The 16,037-nt window shown below is 47.1% G+C and overlaps 6 protein-coding genes across 6 annotated transcripts; 3 read left to right on the forward strand and 3 right to left on the reverse strand.

The window, feature by feature from the left end:
• Nucleotides 1-1,228: 1,228 nt before the first annotated feature.
• On the forward strand, nt 1,229-2,082 carry FVEG_13513 (hypothetical protein). Its single transcript, XM_018902877.1, has one exon. It carries the CDS (start codon nt 1,368-1,370, stop codon nt 1,725-1,727), a length of 360 nt encoding a protein of 119 aa, XP_018761713.1. The 5' UTR covers nt 1,229-1,367; the 3' UTR covers nt 1,728-2,082.
• Nucleotides 2,083-2,905: 823 nt separating this feature from the next.
• Nucleotides 2,906-3,572, forward strand: FVEG_13514 (hypothetical protein; the record flags this gene model as incomplete). The annotated part of the gene is made up of 2 exons (XM_018902878.1): nt 2,906-3,046; nt 3,096-3,572. 2 exons carry the CDS (start codon nt 2,906-2,908, stop codon nt 3,570-3,572), a joined length of 618 nt encoding a protein of 205 aa, XP_018761714.1.
• Nucleotides 3,573-4,625: 1,053 nt separating this feature from the next.
• Nucleotides 4,626-5,615, reverse strand: FVEG_13515 (hypothetical protein; the record flags this gene model as incomplete). Its single annotated transcript, XM_018902879.1, has 1 exon — nt 4,626-5,615. The coding sequence occupies one exon, from the start codon at nt 5,613-5,615 to the stop codon at nt 4,626-4,628; it is 990 nt and encodes a 329-aa protein (XP_018761715.1).
• Nucleotides 5,616-6,588: 973 nt separating this feature from the next.
• Nucleotides 6,589-8,097, reverse strand: FVEG_13516 (polygalacturonase). The gene is made up of 5 exons (XM_018902880.1): nt 7,981-8,097; nt 7,762-7,926; nt 7,564-7,712; nt 7,060-7,516; nt 6,589-7,006 (listed from the first exon to the last, which is right to left on the reverse strand). Exons 1-5 carry the CDS (start codon nt 8,041-8,043, stop codon nt 6,716-6,718), a joined length of 1,125 nt encoding a protein of 374 aa, XP_018761716.1. The 5' UTR covers nt 8,044-8,097; the 3' UTR covers nt 6,589-6,715.
• Nucleotides 8,098-10,094: 1,997 nt separating this feature from the next.
• Nucleotides 10,095-10,694, reverse strand: FVEG_13517 (hypothetical protein; the record flags this gene model as incomplete). Its single annotated transcript, XM_018902881.1, has 1 exon — nt 10,095-10,694. The coding sequence occupies one exon, from the start codon at nt 10,692-10,694 to the stop codon at nt 10,095-10,097; it is 600 nt and encodes a 199-aa protein (XP_018761717.1).
• A 2,499-nt stretch (nt 10,695-13,193) lies between these two features.
• FVEG_13518 (hypothetical protein) lies at nt 13,194-13,775 on the forward strand (the record flags this gene model as incomplete). The annotated part of the gene is made up of 1 exon (XM_018902882.1): nt 13,194-13,775. The coding sequence occupies one exon, from the start codon at nt 13,194-13,196 to the stop codon at nt 13,773-13,775; it is 582 nt and encodes a 193-aa protein (XP_018761718.1).
• Between the last annotated feature and the right edge of the window lie 2,262 nt (nt 13,776-16,037).

Raw genomic sequence — 16,037 nt, forward strand, 5'->3', positions numbered from 1 at the left:
AGTTGAAGAGGGTCAGGTTCGATGGTAACCCTAGATAAGCTCAGGTGGCTAATAAGACTACAAGGGTCAGATTCCCGACTTTGGGCTTCCCGGCTGAAATATCTCTATCTCTGCCAATCTTCTAGAGGCGATGATGCTATCGCAGAGGATAGACTCTACTACTGGTCCGTACGAACCAAGCGAACGTCCATATGAACATCTACCTAACAGCCTTCCACTGTCACCTGTCGAAGAGAAATATACTATAGTACTCTTGCATCTACTGATTTGCGAAACATAGACCTCCTTAGCAGCGGGAGGTGCTGATGTCCAGCGTCCAGATCGATTTTGTTCTGATGCTCGCCAGGGGGTTCTGCACAGCATAGCAGAGAAAGAAAGTAAGAACAGGAGTCCAGTAGACAATTAAGAGGCTTTCGGCGGAGCACAACGGATAACGAGCATTATTTACATTTTCTATAGCACTAAAAGATCAGAAACAAGTCCTTCGAGCCGGGGACATACAGGTAGACTGTGCGTGGCCTAAGGCGATGACAAAGGGGCAACTTGATTCCCAAGAGGCAGAACGTGACATCAGCGCAATACTCCGGTCTACAAGGACATGAAGAATTATCTTTGAAGGAGTCTGCAGAGTCAACCCCTATCATCGAGATCACAGAAGCACCATAGACACGGTGCTAATGCCAATGGTCTTAGTCCACGACTAATGAAACACTCTGTATTTTTGTCAAATCTTATGACTCTCTAGGGTCTCGATACCTTGAGTATTTATCCCTAGGTGAAGTTTTCGTGGCGAAACCTCATTCATTTCGCAGGCACAGTTACATTATTGATTTTCACTTTCGACGATCTTAAGTTAAAGAAGAGATAACTACCACGAGAGTTTGTTAACTACAGGCTATGGGGTTCAAAAACATTGAGAAGCTTGCACCTAGGTAACAGACTTTATACAAGAGTTTGTTCATCGAGTTAATTAATACTGCCCCTCAGAGTCTCAGACTTTGTTGCTCCCTGAGTATAGGGTATATGTTATCGTGAAACTGTGGGTCAAAGCACTTTTGTTTCGGAGGATCTCTTCGCGTAGACTGGAAATCTTGGCATGGTCTCGAACGGGAATAGACACGCCATCGCTTAAAACAATTCATTTTATTACCGCTATTAATAGTCTGAAGGATCAGAGTGGAACAATTGTTCCAATCCTTTATCGTATAAGTGTCTGAGTTTGGCTGGATGATACCGCGTTATGACCGACGCATCAGCTCATGAGTTTAAATACCGATGAGTACCCGTAAAAGTACAAGACACAATAGTTACATTCTTTTGCATATGCAACTTCTTGACAAGGTCTCTCGTTAATATTCGTTCCCCAAATGTCACTCGTTGTATCCGACAAAAACAAAATGGCACGTTCAATTGCCCTCGCAGCTCTTCTCCTCGCCCTCCCCATCGCAGCGCAGCCCGAGATGACTTCAACCCCAGCCTCTACCGCTGCTGCCCCAAAGACCACTGACAGCATTTCATCCGCTCCCGAGACAACTGAATACACGATTGTGTCGACCATCACGCGCAGTAACGGCATCGACTATTATGCCGTTCCGATGAGCCAATACAATGCAACTGCCACTGGAAGAGCTCCCGCAGCGACTGTTGGCAATGCTGGGGCTGGATTGATGATTGGCACTGCTGGTCTTGTTGCCGGAGTTTTTGGCGCGCTTGCAGTTGTTCTGTGAGAGGATGCGCTGTGAGGATGAGGGTGCTGGATTGAGGCTTAGGCAAGCGGTAGTAAGGTCGCGAGCTCGGTTGCGGCATCGCCATCCGGCTTAGGGGTCATGTTGATCTGTAGTTCTCAAGTACAATCTACAACAGAACGTCCAACCACGCACTCTTTTCACACAATTTCCACGGTATATCATCCCACGAACAACTAGAAACTGTGCCCCCAGTTCAAAATATGACTGTCCGTCTGAAACGATAACATGCGGCATTTCACTTTCTGACATCCCGCTACCCCAGCTTCTACCGGCAGAGGTCACAGCTCTAGCTCTAGCGGAGTATGGCGTTGCACTGCGGCACGAGTATTGCGCGACGCCACAAGACCACTTCAAATGGAAAGACTGATCTCTCTGTTGCGATTTGATACATTGCGAGCAGAATACAGTTCGATTAACATGGCAAGCCGAGAGCCCCCAGGGCAGTGCGCACTGCAGATCAAGTATTGCCGGATAATTGTCTAACTGCGACATGTTTGTTTTCACAGGCAATATCACATGATTCTTCCATGACGGCGACGCCAACAGGCACTGGAACGTTCCATGCGCTCGCGGCGTTGAGTGTCGCGGCGCCGATGCCCGTCAGCCCCGACTTCAGACACCTGGATCTCAACGTAGGCAAATCAAATCAGAGTGATCTGCTGTATCTACAAGCGTTACTACGTGTTGATCTACTGTAAGAATGCGTAAAATCGAGTGCAAACCAAGCCAGTTTCATAGTAGAAAGCGTTCTGTGGTCAACCCCGGTTTTCCAGTCGTTTGGAACCTCCGCGCCCAGCAAACGTAACGTCAGCGCGCACTCGGCCATGCACTAGTGTCAGGGCACAGACAAAGACGCCGAGAATCCACTACCTCCAGTCACTGCCAGAACGCCATTGACAGTTTGGCCAATAGCACCTTGATCCTGGAACGCGCCCAGGTAGCAAACAAGGCACGTTTGACTAGACGTTCTGCCATTGTCACTGCAACAGCTGTGGCTCCGTCATACCGACCACCTCAAATAACAAGCAACATTTCGTGTTGTTCTCTTTCTTCTTCTTTCTTCATCCTCCACCATCACAGCAACACCTTCTTCCTTTATTATCCCAACAACTTCATCAACCTTGGCAAACAACAAACTCATTCCTCAAATCTTTATAATGGCTTTGACTATAGAATTTGAGATGCCAGACGGCATCGAAGTTGTCATTTCGGTTCTGGCCATTATTGCTTCCGTTCTCATCATCTGGAAGTTATTCCTACAAAACACCGCAAAGAAAAACAAACCTATTGTTTGTAATGTAAGTTCCCCCCAACTGCATAACATATCACCCTCTGACTGATCTATAGGACAGATTCACTGACTACCTGCCGGCTCTTGGTCACAGAGCGTTCAAGGCGTCGGAGCTCGTTCCGCGCCGAGAGCAAGAACTCCTCAAGCAACAAATCGAAAGGATTGAGCGGAATAGACAGGCGGCTTTCACCGAGATTGGAAGAATTTACGCCCGCCGAGTCCAGATCGACAAAACTCTGGATGAAACTGTCGAAGCGCTCAAGCGGGAATTCCCCCATGATTTCGGACCAGCACTTCCCCTCAAGAAGAAGATCCGGGACCTGTCCCAGGAAATGGAGCAGTGTTATGGGATGGCAGATGATATTTGCCATCAGATGCATCAGATGATGGTGCAGCGGTTGAGTCTTCGTCGAAAGATTGACCGCATCGACATGCAAATGGAGTCGGCGCGTCTAGCTGAAATTATGCACCCTCACATTATCCCGACTGAAGCTCTGGGTGACCCGGATCGGGAGGAAAAGAAGCGCGAGTGAGGATCAATAGCGACTGAGTGGATATGATCGCTTGGGTGATGGATCGGGAGCCGTAACTGTATGAATGAAGAGTTGACGGTATCTCTGTGGCGTTTTGCGGATTTTACTTTGCTGCTTTGTGGCATACACTTTGGTCAACCAGCAGCGATCTTGTTGTACCCTTTTTACTTTCTTTGTTGTATTAACAAAGACTTTTTCTATAACTTGGTCCAAAACACCTGGTGAATCTCATAATGTGAAATTAGTATGCGACAATAGATGCTGTTCACAGATGAGCAACCGTAGACACGAACCTGGAACAAACATCGCTGTTCACCTACACAGGTGTCAGCCTTTGTCCTGGCTTGCGTTCGACAAAGACATATTCATGGTTACGGACAGGCCCAAAATTGGCCGTGCTCGAGTCTCCATTATCAGATGTAGCCATTCAAGATTGCTGAATAGTCTTTGACCGAACTGAGTTCAGGGTCCATTACGGGGATATCGTGTCGTCTTGCCGGGTCTCACGATGCGAGGGATTCTTGAGACTTGCATCCTGTCACAGATGAACCACACTTGGCCTGACAAGACCGCAAATCCTTTGCATAAACACAGAACAACATGTATTTGACGTAGGCTATCTCTCTTCTTCAGAAAGTAAACCTAATCGTAAAACTGTACTCATTTTCAGCAAGGTCGAAGGATTCATGTTCTGTGGCATTATGTTCCACTTCGTGCGACACTTTCTAGGGTCGACACTCCAGAAGACGTAACGACTCATCCACTTCTCAAAGAACTGCAATCACCGACTTGAGTAAGTACTAGGTTGCGCATTCACATCTCGACGTTTCACAAGCCTACACGCCCAGCTCACGCTCTCTCTTTTGAGATTCAGGCAGTTTTATTCAGTGAAAACGAAGGCTGAGGATAATCTTTATCTTACAGCTTAGTACATGCCACCAACGCCTTCTGCAAAAGACTATATCATCGATCCTCCTCTCTTATGATGTCTCAAGCATCTGGGTAACCCTCAGAAACCATCCCCTATCCCCACATAAAGACAGCCCTGACTACTCATCTATACTCGCATTCATCAATGACATGCCCAAAGCGATCCATCCACTCATCCTCCCCATAGAATCTCCAAGCAACAACGCCTCCAAGACTCCAATGCAAAACACCCGCTTCACGATCCATCAAATCAAGCTTGCACCACTGAAGAAGAGGATGGGGAGGAAGGTCACGCTCCTCGTCGTACAGCTGCTTCGCATTTAGATGGGAATTGAGTAGCTTCTTGGGTTCAATCATGATGACCTGAATAGCACCGCTCTCCCATTCCGGAACCAGCGCATCAGCCCACTGCTCTCGCTTTGCGGCCCACTCCGCTTTGTTACCGTCCCAAGTGAGCTTGACGGAAATAGCCTCGCGCTGGAGTGTCTTTTGGTAGTATCGGTAAAGGCAATCGGCAATGAACTGCATCGAGAACGGACGGCATACATAGCTCAGCACCTCTTCCTTGTCCAGGTTCTGTGTACCTGGATTCCCTAGGTTCTGTGAATCTAGATCATCCGCCTTGAGTTTGACAGCGGGATCAAGTTGCATGACAATACGACGAAGGCGAAGCTTTAGATACTCCATCACAATGCCCTTGAACATTACAACGAGCTTTGTGAATGGTGCGATGCAGGCGAGCGTGCTAGGTCCAGCGTCAATGACGTGGTCGGCGAAGTACTGAATAGAGAGTTCCAGCGTCTTGAAGCGCTCCTCGCATTTGCTGGTTGTCATCCAGGGGTATTTGAAGGCCTCATCGCGATCCATTTCCGAGAATGCAAGCTTGGCGTCAAATCCCGTGAGCTCAAGAAGCTTTTGATGGTCCGTAAGAAGGTTTGCGTCGTTGGGTTCCTCAGAAGTCGGTTCCTGAAATGTAGACGCGACTTTGTTCATGTCTTTCATGAGCTGGTTGACAAGATCAGTAAACTCATCCATGTCCTGCGACTTCAAGTCCTTGGTCAGGCCCTGAACTCCAATTTGGAGGCCGTCGAGCATGCTGATAAGTGACTTCATGATGAAGATTGATTCGGGGTATTGGTACGCTGCTGATGATGTAGAGAATTTGTCTTGATAGACAATATTGTTCTATTTATTAGAATGGCTGTTAGCTCTTCTGTTTCGTTGATGGTTGTTGGGAATGTGAGATGCTTTACCTTCTCGCTGACAGTCGGTAGTGTATGCAGATATTCCAGGTCTTGAGATCACAAATGGTATATTCTGTGCTCAGACATGGGGCTCGATAAAAACTTCTTGATCTCGTGAAAGTAGTTCGGATGATGATGAAAGACACGAATCAGTTATATCTGAAAGAAGTCCAACCGCGGAAGAAAGGATCAGAATACGGCTGATCAAGATCGAATGTTGTTGAAGAGGTTGGAAGAGAAAAGGAAAAAGTCAAATTGGTTTGCAGGTGGAGAGGTAGGACACACTCGACAACCTACAGGACATTGTTCTTTACCAGTGGGACTTGACAAATTGAGGCTTCTGAGTCATGAACACACTCATTAGCAGACGATGAAAGCCGCGCCGCGGTGTCAAAGATCACAGCACACAGTAAAATGAACAATTTAACGACGAAGCCTAGGGCAGGGAGTATTTCACCCGTGTGTGTTTATTAGGTGTCCTTTACTTTTATGCCTTGGGGGCTGAAGCTTCTTTTAAAACCTAAACCTTACCACAGAAAGATTAAGCCTCTGGACTCCAGGGCGATTACGAGACCAAATGTGAAGAAACCGAAGATGGTATGATCGATTAAACTCACGCTAAGCAATGATTACAGATTGCGGGCAGGGGTCAGTGTGTATCAAGTGATATCTTGGGCAGTTGTGTTGAGTAGCTGGTATACTGCCCAAACTGACTTTCTAAGAGTGTTATTTTGAATTGACAGTCCCCACAGCTGATGGCTCACATCACGTGTCTCACACACGTCACGAGTAGACTAGGCATTTGGCTACTTCAGGAGGTTAGCATATTGGGGCTCAATAGACTGGTTCAATAGATAAAGTGTATTGCTAGGATAAGTATGATAACTATGAACCCAGATTCTCAGCTGTCCGCCTATGCGATCCAACACGACAACAGGAAACCCAGTCTTCGGCAAGGATAAGCGCGATCTAGCTGGGGCAAGTGTTGCTAGGATAGTTGCAGCTGCTAGTCTTGCCGCCGCCGGTGATAGCGTTTCCTGAAAAGGTAAATCCAGAGCAGCTACCATCACCGCACAGAATATACCAGTTCTGAGCTGAGCTGGCCACGGTTCCAGTAACCTTGGTGAACTTGATATTGCTGATCTTGACTCCGTTGGTGGGCTTTCCAGTAGGACCGCCGTTGAGATAATCTTGCTGGACATCGACACCGTATTTGCTGATGTTGGTAAGAGCAATGTTCTGGTAGGTAACGTTGTTGATCTGATATTCAGTTAGTTTAGCCACAGGATTCTTTGAGTTAGGTCTTTACTGACCGTGCCAGTTGTTCCAGAGTTGGACTTGATGCGACATCCATTCTCACTGTTCACAATCTGCGAGTTCAAGAACTGAACACCATCGACGACATTGTCGCTCTTTCCACCAACAGATCCGATACTAAGGCCATGACCGCCGGAGCAATACATGTTTGAAACAACGATGTTGGTACCAGAAGTGACGGCAACGCAATCATCCTGGTTATAAACATGGTTATTATCCAGAGTGACGTGGTCGCTGGACGAAATGTCGAAACCGTCGCTGTTATGCGCAGCGGGCAAGCTACCGCTCTTGGCATTTGGCTTGTCACCGGCTCTGTTGTCAAGAATTAGCCCTGAGATGGTTAATTGTGAACTGCCGGTGATGTCGAAGCAGTGAACGGGCCAGTTCTGGATGTTGAGGTTTGTGATCTTTGAGTTGCCGGTGGTCTTCTTGACAACGATGAAGTGGTCAGGCCTTGTAAAGTCAGTATAGCCTCGGTGACAGGGGGTTGGGGGAAATACTTGGGGTTGTCCTTGTTGTTGGAACCTTCGCCGTCCCAGTACGCTTGACCGTTGCCGTCAATGACATGACCAGATGCACCAGTTATGGTGATACCACTCCCACTGATGACGATAGGATCAAAGTCGTTGTCAGCAGTGGTGGCAAAAGTCTATCACAATTAGCTTTAGCGCGTTAGATACACGAGGTAAGTAACTTACGGTCTTGCCCTTGAAAGTGACGGTTGTGCCAGCCTTGAGCTTGGATAGATCAAGTTGCTTGCCTGTCGGGACTTGAAAGCCGGCGAGCACGATGTTTGTGCAGGATGAGACGGCGGTGGCGAGGCCGGAGTAGTCAGTCACGGTGCAAGCATCTCGTTCCTGGAGCTACAGTTCAATTATTAGTAATTTGATCGTTGTCGACAGATCTGCTTTGCTTACAGAGCTTGACGGCAGAGCCCAGGCAGCTGGGAGCAAGGCCGCGATAGCGATGTTTCGAACCATTGTGCTATTTGTGTAAGTCAAGGACAAGAGGAAACGAAGAGATGCCGAAGCGCTTGGCGATGATAAAATCTATCAAGTTGGCATGAGATGATGTTATATAGATCATCATCTATCCTATCCGACAACAAATCCACTCCCCAACCCCATTGAAGGAATATTCCAATTCCGTCTCGTCGTTCCAGAACATAGTCATTCACATTCCACTCATCAACCCCCTACTCATCACGTCCAAATCGGTATCGGCACTTCTGGGTATACGGCACGCTCGAAACATGCAAGTCGCGCTATAATGGGGAATTCTCCACGTCGGAAATATGTCGTCCAACGAGTTCTCGGCATTACGGCACTTCAAGGTCGTTGCGCTGTAGTGTGATTCGTGGGATAATATCGCGAATTGCCTAAATGGGTTAAAGTGTTTCGTCAAGGCTAGACGAGGAACCCTGAAATTTGGTCTGAGTGACTCGTGTTTCTCGGAATGATTCGATGCACATTAGTGGCTGTTTCTGAGATCATTCTGTTTATGTCTTACGTCGCCGTTCTGGCTCATGCTGGTTCCTGATATCCGGCGGTTCGGCCCTTTTTTCTCCTCGTTAGGATGAAACTTGAAACCTGAGAATCTAGAGGGTTCCCTGTAAGGTCTCTTGTTTATCTCTTAACTAGTTTCTTTTCTCAATCTATTTAATTGGACTTTCACGCACCATAATTCTTCTCTTTGCGTGCACGAAACCAATTCGAGTGAACTCTGCCTCAGCAAATAGACCAAGTAAAAACGGATAAGCCACCCCCAATATTACCCCAGACTTCCCCAAACTCTATCATTCAAATTTCACTCAAGGTTAGTCGAGATCTGTCTAACGAGCGGAGATAGTGTCACGCTAGTACGGTCAGCCAGAAGCCAGTCCAGATTGGTCTGCCAGATCGCGCATTGGGGGTTTATCCAAGCAATTAACTTTACAATTTGCCCATGGGGATAAATTTGCGGGGTACGGGGTAATAGCATCCGCTAATCATGTTCGTGTCCCCCAAGGTCATGTCACTGGTGTCCGGCAACTCTATTCCGATCTTGATGCAACGTCATTAATTCGAACCCGCGTACTGACCATGGGAACCTTGAAGTCCTCGCGATCTAAAACTTGAACATAGGTCACCTGCGTCGTAGCCATGTTTTGGAGTTGTAGCTATAGAGAGATACTTGATGGGATACCGTATTTTGCAGGAATAATACTCCTTAACAAGGGAAAGCGAATTATCGCAAAGGCATATCATCGTCTTCATACATAACCTTGGACTTGTAACGAACAGAGTAACAGGTCGATCTTTTTCTGGTCTTGAAGTTCGTAATTTTGTTTCACATCTTCTATCTCAATTCAGCGACGCCAATGATATCAAAGCCGGCTATGTTTCTGTCTCTGATTGCTTACAACTCGTTTCTTCCTTGAACCGTGCTTTTAAAACACTTCAGATACACTCATCCCTGCTTGGCGATCAACAACGGCAAGGGAGGATTTTTTTATAGAATACGAAATATTCTTGATACACATACTCACGCCAAGGGAAGGATGTAACTTAGAGATTTCAGTAGATAGTGTTTAAGAATCTATAGCCTGGAAACACAGGCCGGCCTCTTTCGGAAACCCCATGTCTGTGCAAGCATTAGTCAAATACCCTACATTATGGTAGAAGAGACGGCTCAAAATAAAACAGTCACCAAGCCATCAACAGTGTAAAATATAATTAAATATCCATTTCTCGATTATTTTTAGAATTCCCTCTGTGCTCTTTTGGCTATAAACACCCCAATTCTATAAATTTCACACCTATCAATAGGCTCCTTCACGCTCTGAAGCTAAGTATTGCAGATCACCGCTCTCATCTATATTATCTACCTGTCTGAATAATTTCTTATGGGCATGATACCTCCGACATGCCACATACAGCCACTGTCGAAAAAGGACGGTATTCTAGACAGATTCATCCGACCAGTGATGGGCTGATAGGACAGGCGATACACCCTCTTCAGACTCTTCGCGTGTACGTCTTGATGTATTGATCTATCTAGCGCCGGTTGGGCATGCCGCAGCGTGACCTGGTTCTGAAGATCGTGGCCCAGCAGACTCTCCTCGTGACGCAACCTGGAGATCCTCCACACGATGCTCCAGCTGCTCCATAACCCGACGGCGAGGCAGCGGAGGCGAGTCCCACAGCAAGCTTCCAGAAGTCGGTGCAATAGTTTGTCCTCGGCGAGGAAGCAAGTTGTTGACAGAGCCTACTGCGGTGATTTCATCGTTGCTTGGAATACGTCGCGTAAGACGTCTAGTGGATGATATGTATTGCTCAAAGCTCTCTGCTCGTTGGTGACCTCTTACAGCTGCGCGGCGCTTCTCAACTCGGTAGGGAAGAATGCAGTCGGTGGCTTGTTGGTGGTGAGTTGGGGTTGAGAAGTGGCCACGGTAGGGGAGGGATGATGAAGAAGCAGCTCGTGGACGGTCACGGAGACTGGGGGCCGGCTTGAGAGGTTTGCCAAATCTCGTGCTGGGAGAGGCAGTGTCGTCTTCAGACTTCTTTGGTGTTCTAGGGGTCTCTGAGTTGGTTTCGGCGGTGGGTGGTGAAGTCTCAGGGTACGAAGGCATCTCGACGTCGGAATCTGACATGATTGATGTGGTGGGCTTTTGGTAGAGAGTTCAAAGATATCTCGAGTTGTCTTTAAGCTCTCAAGCAATTAACAGATCGTAATTAAGGAACCCTGCTTTCTCACATGCTCTTCATGTTGGACCAGAGGCGGGAATGGAGGGAAGAAGGGAAATCGACAAAGTTCTCAGTGACGGGAGCGTGGAAAACCCTCTCAACAGAAAAGCTAAGCGAGAGAATATTACTTGTATTATTTACTCTTCTCTCGTCCCTGGGCTGAGCTGTCCGCATGTCGGAAAGTGATATGTCATCGTGGCCAAGCCACTTTATGTCTATACGGCGGTGTAGCCAACGTGATTCGTGTGCTCTGTATTATTACCAGGGCTACTGCCCCGAAAGTTAGGTATGCTAGCATATTATACATTAAAACTGTCGCCTAACCGGCGAATTCAGGTCGACCGCACAACGCCCGCAAAGTGAGAAGTTCGAAAAATGTTAATTCGCTGTCTTCACTGCGCTTGTTTGGTATGGTTGCTTTGCCCTTGTCGCTCTGTCGCGCTCGCTATGCACTCCCTCTGCGAGACTTCTTGGCAAGGCCATGAAATGGGCTGTCGATCAGACACCGTGGGAGTGAGCCTTTTGGAATAGACACACTAGTGTGGATAGCTTACGAAACACGGCAGACGAAGCGGGAGAGCGGCCTGCGCGTGAGATCGCGGACCATATCCACTCCGACAGCCGGGAAAATGCAAACACTAGAGCTTAAATCCGGGGAAACTTACTATGTTACAGAGGTCCAGCGTATAGCCGGTTGTCGCGTTCAGTGATGGAGACAAGGAACTTGCTCTATCTTGGCTCAGATTTCCAGGCAAATAGGGAAGACTTTTTCGCTAGATAGAAAGAATCGCTTCTCTTTCCCGTCATGGTGGCTCGCAGGCTGAGAATAACACTTTGGGGCGGCTGCCTCAATATCACTCACGGAGCTCAACTTAAGCCGTCTCTGTCAGATATCAATCTGGTAGCTAGGTTGGTGAGTCAATGAGAAGTACTAGCCCCAGTACGGGAGTGTTGGCATGACCGAAATGGTAAAGTTTACTATTGGATCCTGACTGGGAACATGTTATGGTGTCCAAGAGTCAGACAGAAGTTGTTCATTCACCGCCATACAAATAAGTACTTCATATCCCATTGTCGCCCTATTCAAAGCAAGTTACTCATATGTATCACCGTTCAGCTCGGGAAATGGCAGCGACTAGCCCTGTTTGTAAGGCTAAGCAAAGTGACAGGTAGCACCATACTCAGCTGCTCAACGCCACTTACGCCAGCCTATCTTAGCGGCAATGACAGCGGGTTTGTTCACGCGAGCGCTTTTGATGCTGGATGTCGGCAGAAGAAAGTGCATCTTCGTGTTCAGATATCGCAACTCCGCTATGTATCATTATCCAGAAGAGGACCCTAGCTTTCATGTGCTGTCACCAATGTTGGGAAGCGATCAGGAAAAAGGCTCGAGGCCAGACTGTGTAAGTCTATCAATAAGCTCTGCTGATCCCCGCCAGTAAAATGTTACAGGTCGGATTGACCGGCCGTCCCTACTGGACGCTGGCCCTTATAGCGCCAACCAGTAGATTTCTGCACCACTTAAGGAGATCGTCATCCACAGTATGATTAACGAAGTTGGCACTGTATCCAGACGCAGTAGGAGGCGCTCGACATGAACCATCAAAGAACAGACTCTACCCACAGTAGGCTGTACTTTGCTCATCGACGCATTGTGTCTCGACGCGAATGAAAAGGTTAACCACGCCTGTGTTCCACTTTTCAAGATCCGATATATAAAACGCTAAACTTATCCAAGACTGCTCGAAGTTAAGGATAGTTTACTTAAACATTCTCATTATCTAGGATCGAGAGCCTAAGGCTACTCGTCGCACGTGGCCTCCCAATGATACTAGTAAAACAAAGCTGCAATGTCAGCATTCGACTTTTTGTATGAACAATCGGCCATTGACCTGTCCCTGTTTTTATCAAAGACCATTCACTGAACACCCACGCTATTCTTCCAAAATAAGGCGGGTAAAGAACGTTGAAGTGCATGCCCGTAGTTTGTGGTGAACAACGGCCTGCGAAGATGAATGCATGGTGAGCAAGCGTCGGGAGCGCCAACTTCCACGAGTAATTCGCAGTCCAGACCACGGTCAGTTTAGGATACAGAACACGCCACTCACTGAAACGGGTAATTGACGATTACACGGCCAGTTCTGTGAACACAGACAGAGTCCATGATCTCTCATATAGAGTATGAGAATCAGAAGCAGGACATGAAATATCTTTTAGAAAGCCCTTGTTCAGGTTTTGAGGTATAAATATCCTGTAGATTTTGACTAAACATTCAGTCAACAACCTCCCTCCAAGGTAAGAACCCCTCTGACATTGAAGCAAAGTCTCACTTCAAAACAGATAAATTCAGAAACGAGTACTAACACTCCAGTCACACTGATACTAACAAAGTGTCACGGGTCAACATGGCGGACCTCGAAAGAAGGAATTCAAAGAAGAATTCCGAACTTATAAGACAAGGAATCGTACAGTGCCTCGCCCTCGAGGCAGAGTGCAAAGCCTTAAAGGGGAGTCTAGCAGACAGCCAAGACTATATCCGGAGGCTAGAGGTCCAGATGGATGAATTGACGGCGGAATATAAAGGGCTGATGAAGATCCTGGCGGAGAAAGATGCCCTTATCGAGAAGTACAGTGCTCTGATGTCGGTGACGCTGGACCGGACCGTACAACGAGAAAGACAGGATTTGAGAGACATTGAGGTCAAGGTCCTCTCCGCTTTGGACGAACTGGATCATGAGATGGGTGGGTTAGGTATTGAGAAGCAGGGGTCAAGTGACCCAAGTCAGCTCCGGGACAAAAGACCTGGGCTCGTTCGCCAGGGAGCCATTGTCCCTGGCACCTCAAATTCAGGTCGAAGTCGTCCGCGAATCTCTCGAGAGACTACTCCCAGACTCTTGAGACAAGACGCGGAGATGCATGAGCGAGAGGACGGTGAGGGATCGCCTGAGGGTGACGGCCTGCTGCAAATGGCACGCCAGATGAACTAGTGATACGAAGCGATGGCAAGCATGATGCCGGTAGGGCAGATAAACATTGCTAGAACGGTACTCTTAGACCTGAATACAATTCTCGCAAGAGGAACACATGAAGATGTGTTGATTGTGGCAGAATATGTAGAAGGACTTGGGAGAACATCGATGAGCAACCAGTCTTGAATAATCTGACATTTTCAGTCTCTAAACGCACGTACAAAGCAGCATGTTCTAGTAGGGCGACCTGGCCATGAGAGTTGTATGTTCTTCCCTCAATCTTATTGCAAGCCGTTATACAGTAGGCAAGATGAAATTGTGATGTTTCTTTTATCAACTCTGTCAGTGTAAATATGTATTATGAACAGAACATCTAACGCCTTGCATGTAGGATCTATTGCCTAGTTCTCCCCTCTAGTTTCCGCTATACTTCTTCGCCTCGCCGTGAACAGGATAACTATAAGTCGTGTTCGGAGCCTCTTAAATCAAGTTGTGAACCATGTTATATCCATTGGCCTCCCATTGCTCCTACTTATAGGGGCCATTAGCTATTCTGATGAATGAGTAAGGAATGTTCCTTGGTTGATATCTCTAGTGCCATTCTTACCCCACCTGATCTCGAAATAATGGTCCTGGTTGTCGAGGCTTGGCTGTAGACGAAGGGACTTGTCGGTTGCACTGGAACCCTCGAGGAACTATTCAGCCATGCTGCGGTAGGTGGCTGGTCCATTTTCGGTGATTGGGTCATATATCTTAATTAGAAAGCCCTGTATAGATAGCTGACGGGGGATATCACTGACTGAAAGAGAGTGAGTGAGTGAAGTTGCTTCAGCCGTAACATTAGCCAGACTGATTACGTACCATGGCAACAAGACAGGAGACAGGCTCATTTGCGCCCTTTCAAGCATAGTGTAAGACGCTGACATCTTCAAAAACCTTTTTTCCTAAGGGATAAAAAGACTTGGGTAAGTTTAGTATACTTTAGTTAAATCCTTAGACTAACTTACTGACTTACCCTGAAATCCTAAACTTCTCCTAGGGCGTAGTTGCATATCTTTTCAGTATGGGACGAACTACGCAATTGATAAATTGAGGAGTTTCAATTGGCGCAAACCGTGCTTCTCGAAACACCAAATAGCAAATACAATGGTTCCATAGAATCGAAAATGCATTGTTACAGTGTCACGTTCATCAAGTAAGGCCTTGATCACTTCTTTGCAGCGTCTTGTTCTCAAGTACCTCAAAGCAACTCCTGAACATTCGATGATACCACATATGGGCTATTTCGTTCGGTATGAACAAACCCACGTTGCCGGTTTACCAATACATATAATAAGTTCCTATGTCGCCCTAGGATTTGCACCTCAGGACCAGTTGCCAATATCGTCAGAGCTGCCCGAAATACTAACCTACAGGATCACCTTTCCACTGACAGCAAAGATTGCACCATTCATGGAGCTCTATGCCCAGATCCACTGTATCTTGAGTCACCTCGAAGAGTCTGTACTAGACACAAAGGCCACACACATATCCAGGAGTCTTTGAACCCCGTCCGTATGACAACAGTGGCATGATCATTCCTACCCCAGAAGAGATAGTCGCGCTTGTGGAGCATGTGCATCACGTTGGCCTGCTAGTCGACGCGTTGATGTTCCTAACTACTGATGAATGGAACCAGCAGCTGGCTGAGTGTCATAAGGGACGATTCGACTTGTCCCAGAACGAGGTGCTCCAGATGCTGCAGGATTTGAAGAGGTTGGAGGGTACGAAGTAGAAGCGCCATGGACCCTTGGCCAAGGCTACTACTGAGTGGCTATGTTCCGCGAATGAAAGTTAACGATAGCGATATTGGGCATGAACAAGTTCTGAGGATACTGGATAGCTAGTCTAGAGAAGGAAACAAAAAAAACATTTATCTACAAGATCTTTAAATGCTCCGTAGAGTGCTTAACATAGTGTAACAATTGACTTTATGTCGATATCTTACCAACAGTCTAGTAAGTACTATCAAGGACAATACATTTCATAGTGCACCGTCTTTGATTTACTATGCCCGCGTTCTCATCACTGGTAAGTGGGTTGTAAAACTCCATGTCTCCTTTCAACGGGTGCGAGCTGTTCCGTGTCTCCGTCTAGCAGGCGGTCTAGAGTCATCAAGCATGTGGGAGCATGTCCATTACAATCCCATTAACATGCGACGCTGTCACGAAGGAGGGAGCCACATACGAAGTTCTCCATGTAGCAGGTACCAAGCTAATACATCTTGCTTTGTGAATGCAA

This window comes from Fusarium verticillioides, chromosome 8 (genome assembly GCF_000149555.1).
Source record: "Fusarium verticillioides 7600 chromosome 8, whole genome shotgun sequence".
Classification (NCBI taxonomy): domain Eukaryota; kingdom Fungi; phylum Ascomycota; class Sordariomycetes; order Hypocreales; family Nectriaceae; genus Fusarium; species Fusarium verticillioides.

Excerpts from the sequence above, each read along its gene's own strand:
- FVEG_13513 (XM_018902877.1), top strand. The coding sequence starts at position 1,368 with ATGTCACTCGTTGTATCCGACAAAAACAAAATGGCACGTTCAATTGCC.
- FVEG_13516 (XM_018902880.1), bottom strand. The coding sequence starts at position 8,043 with ATGGTTCGAAACATCGCTATCGCGGCCTTGCTCCCAGCTGCCTGGGCT. Across the intron at positions 7,927-7,980 it reads GGGCTCTGCCGTCAAGCTCT|CTCCAGGAACGAGATGCTTG; the intron begins GTAAGCAAAGCA and ends ATTGAACTGTAG. Across the intron at positions 7,713-7,761 it reads TCACTTTCAAGGGCAAGACC|ACTTTTGCCACCACTGCTGA; the intron begins GTAAGTTACTTA and ends TAATTGTGATAG.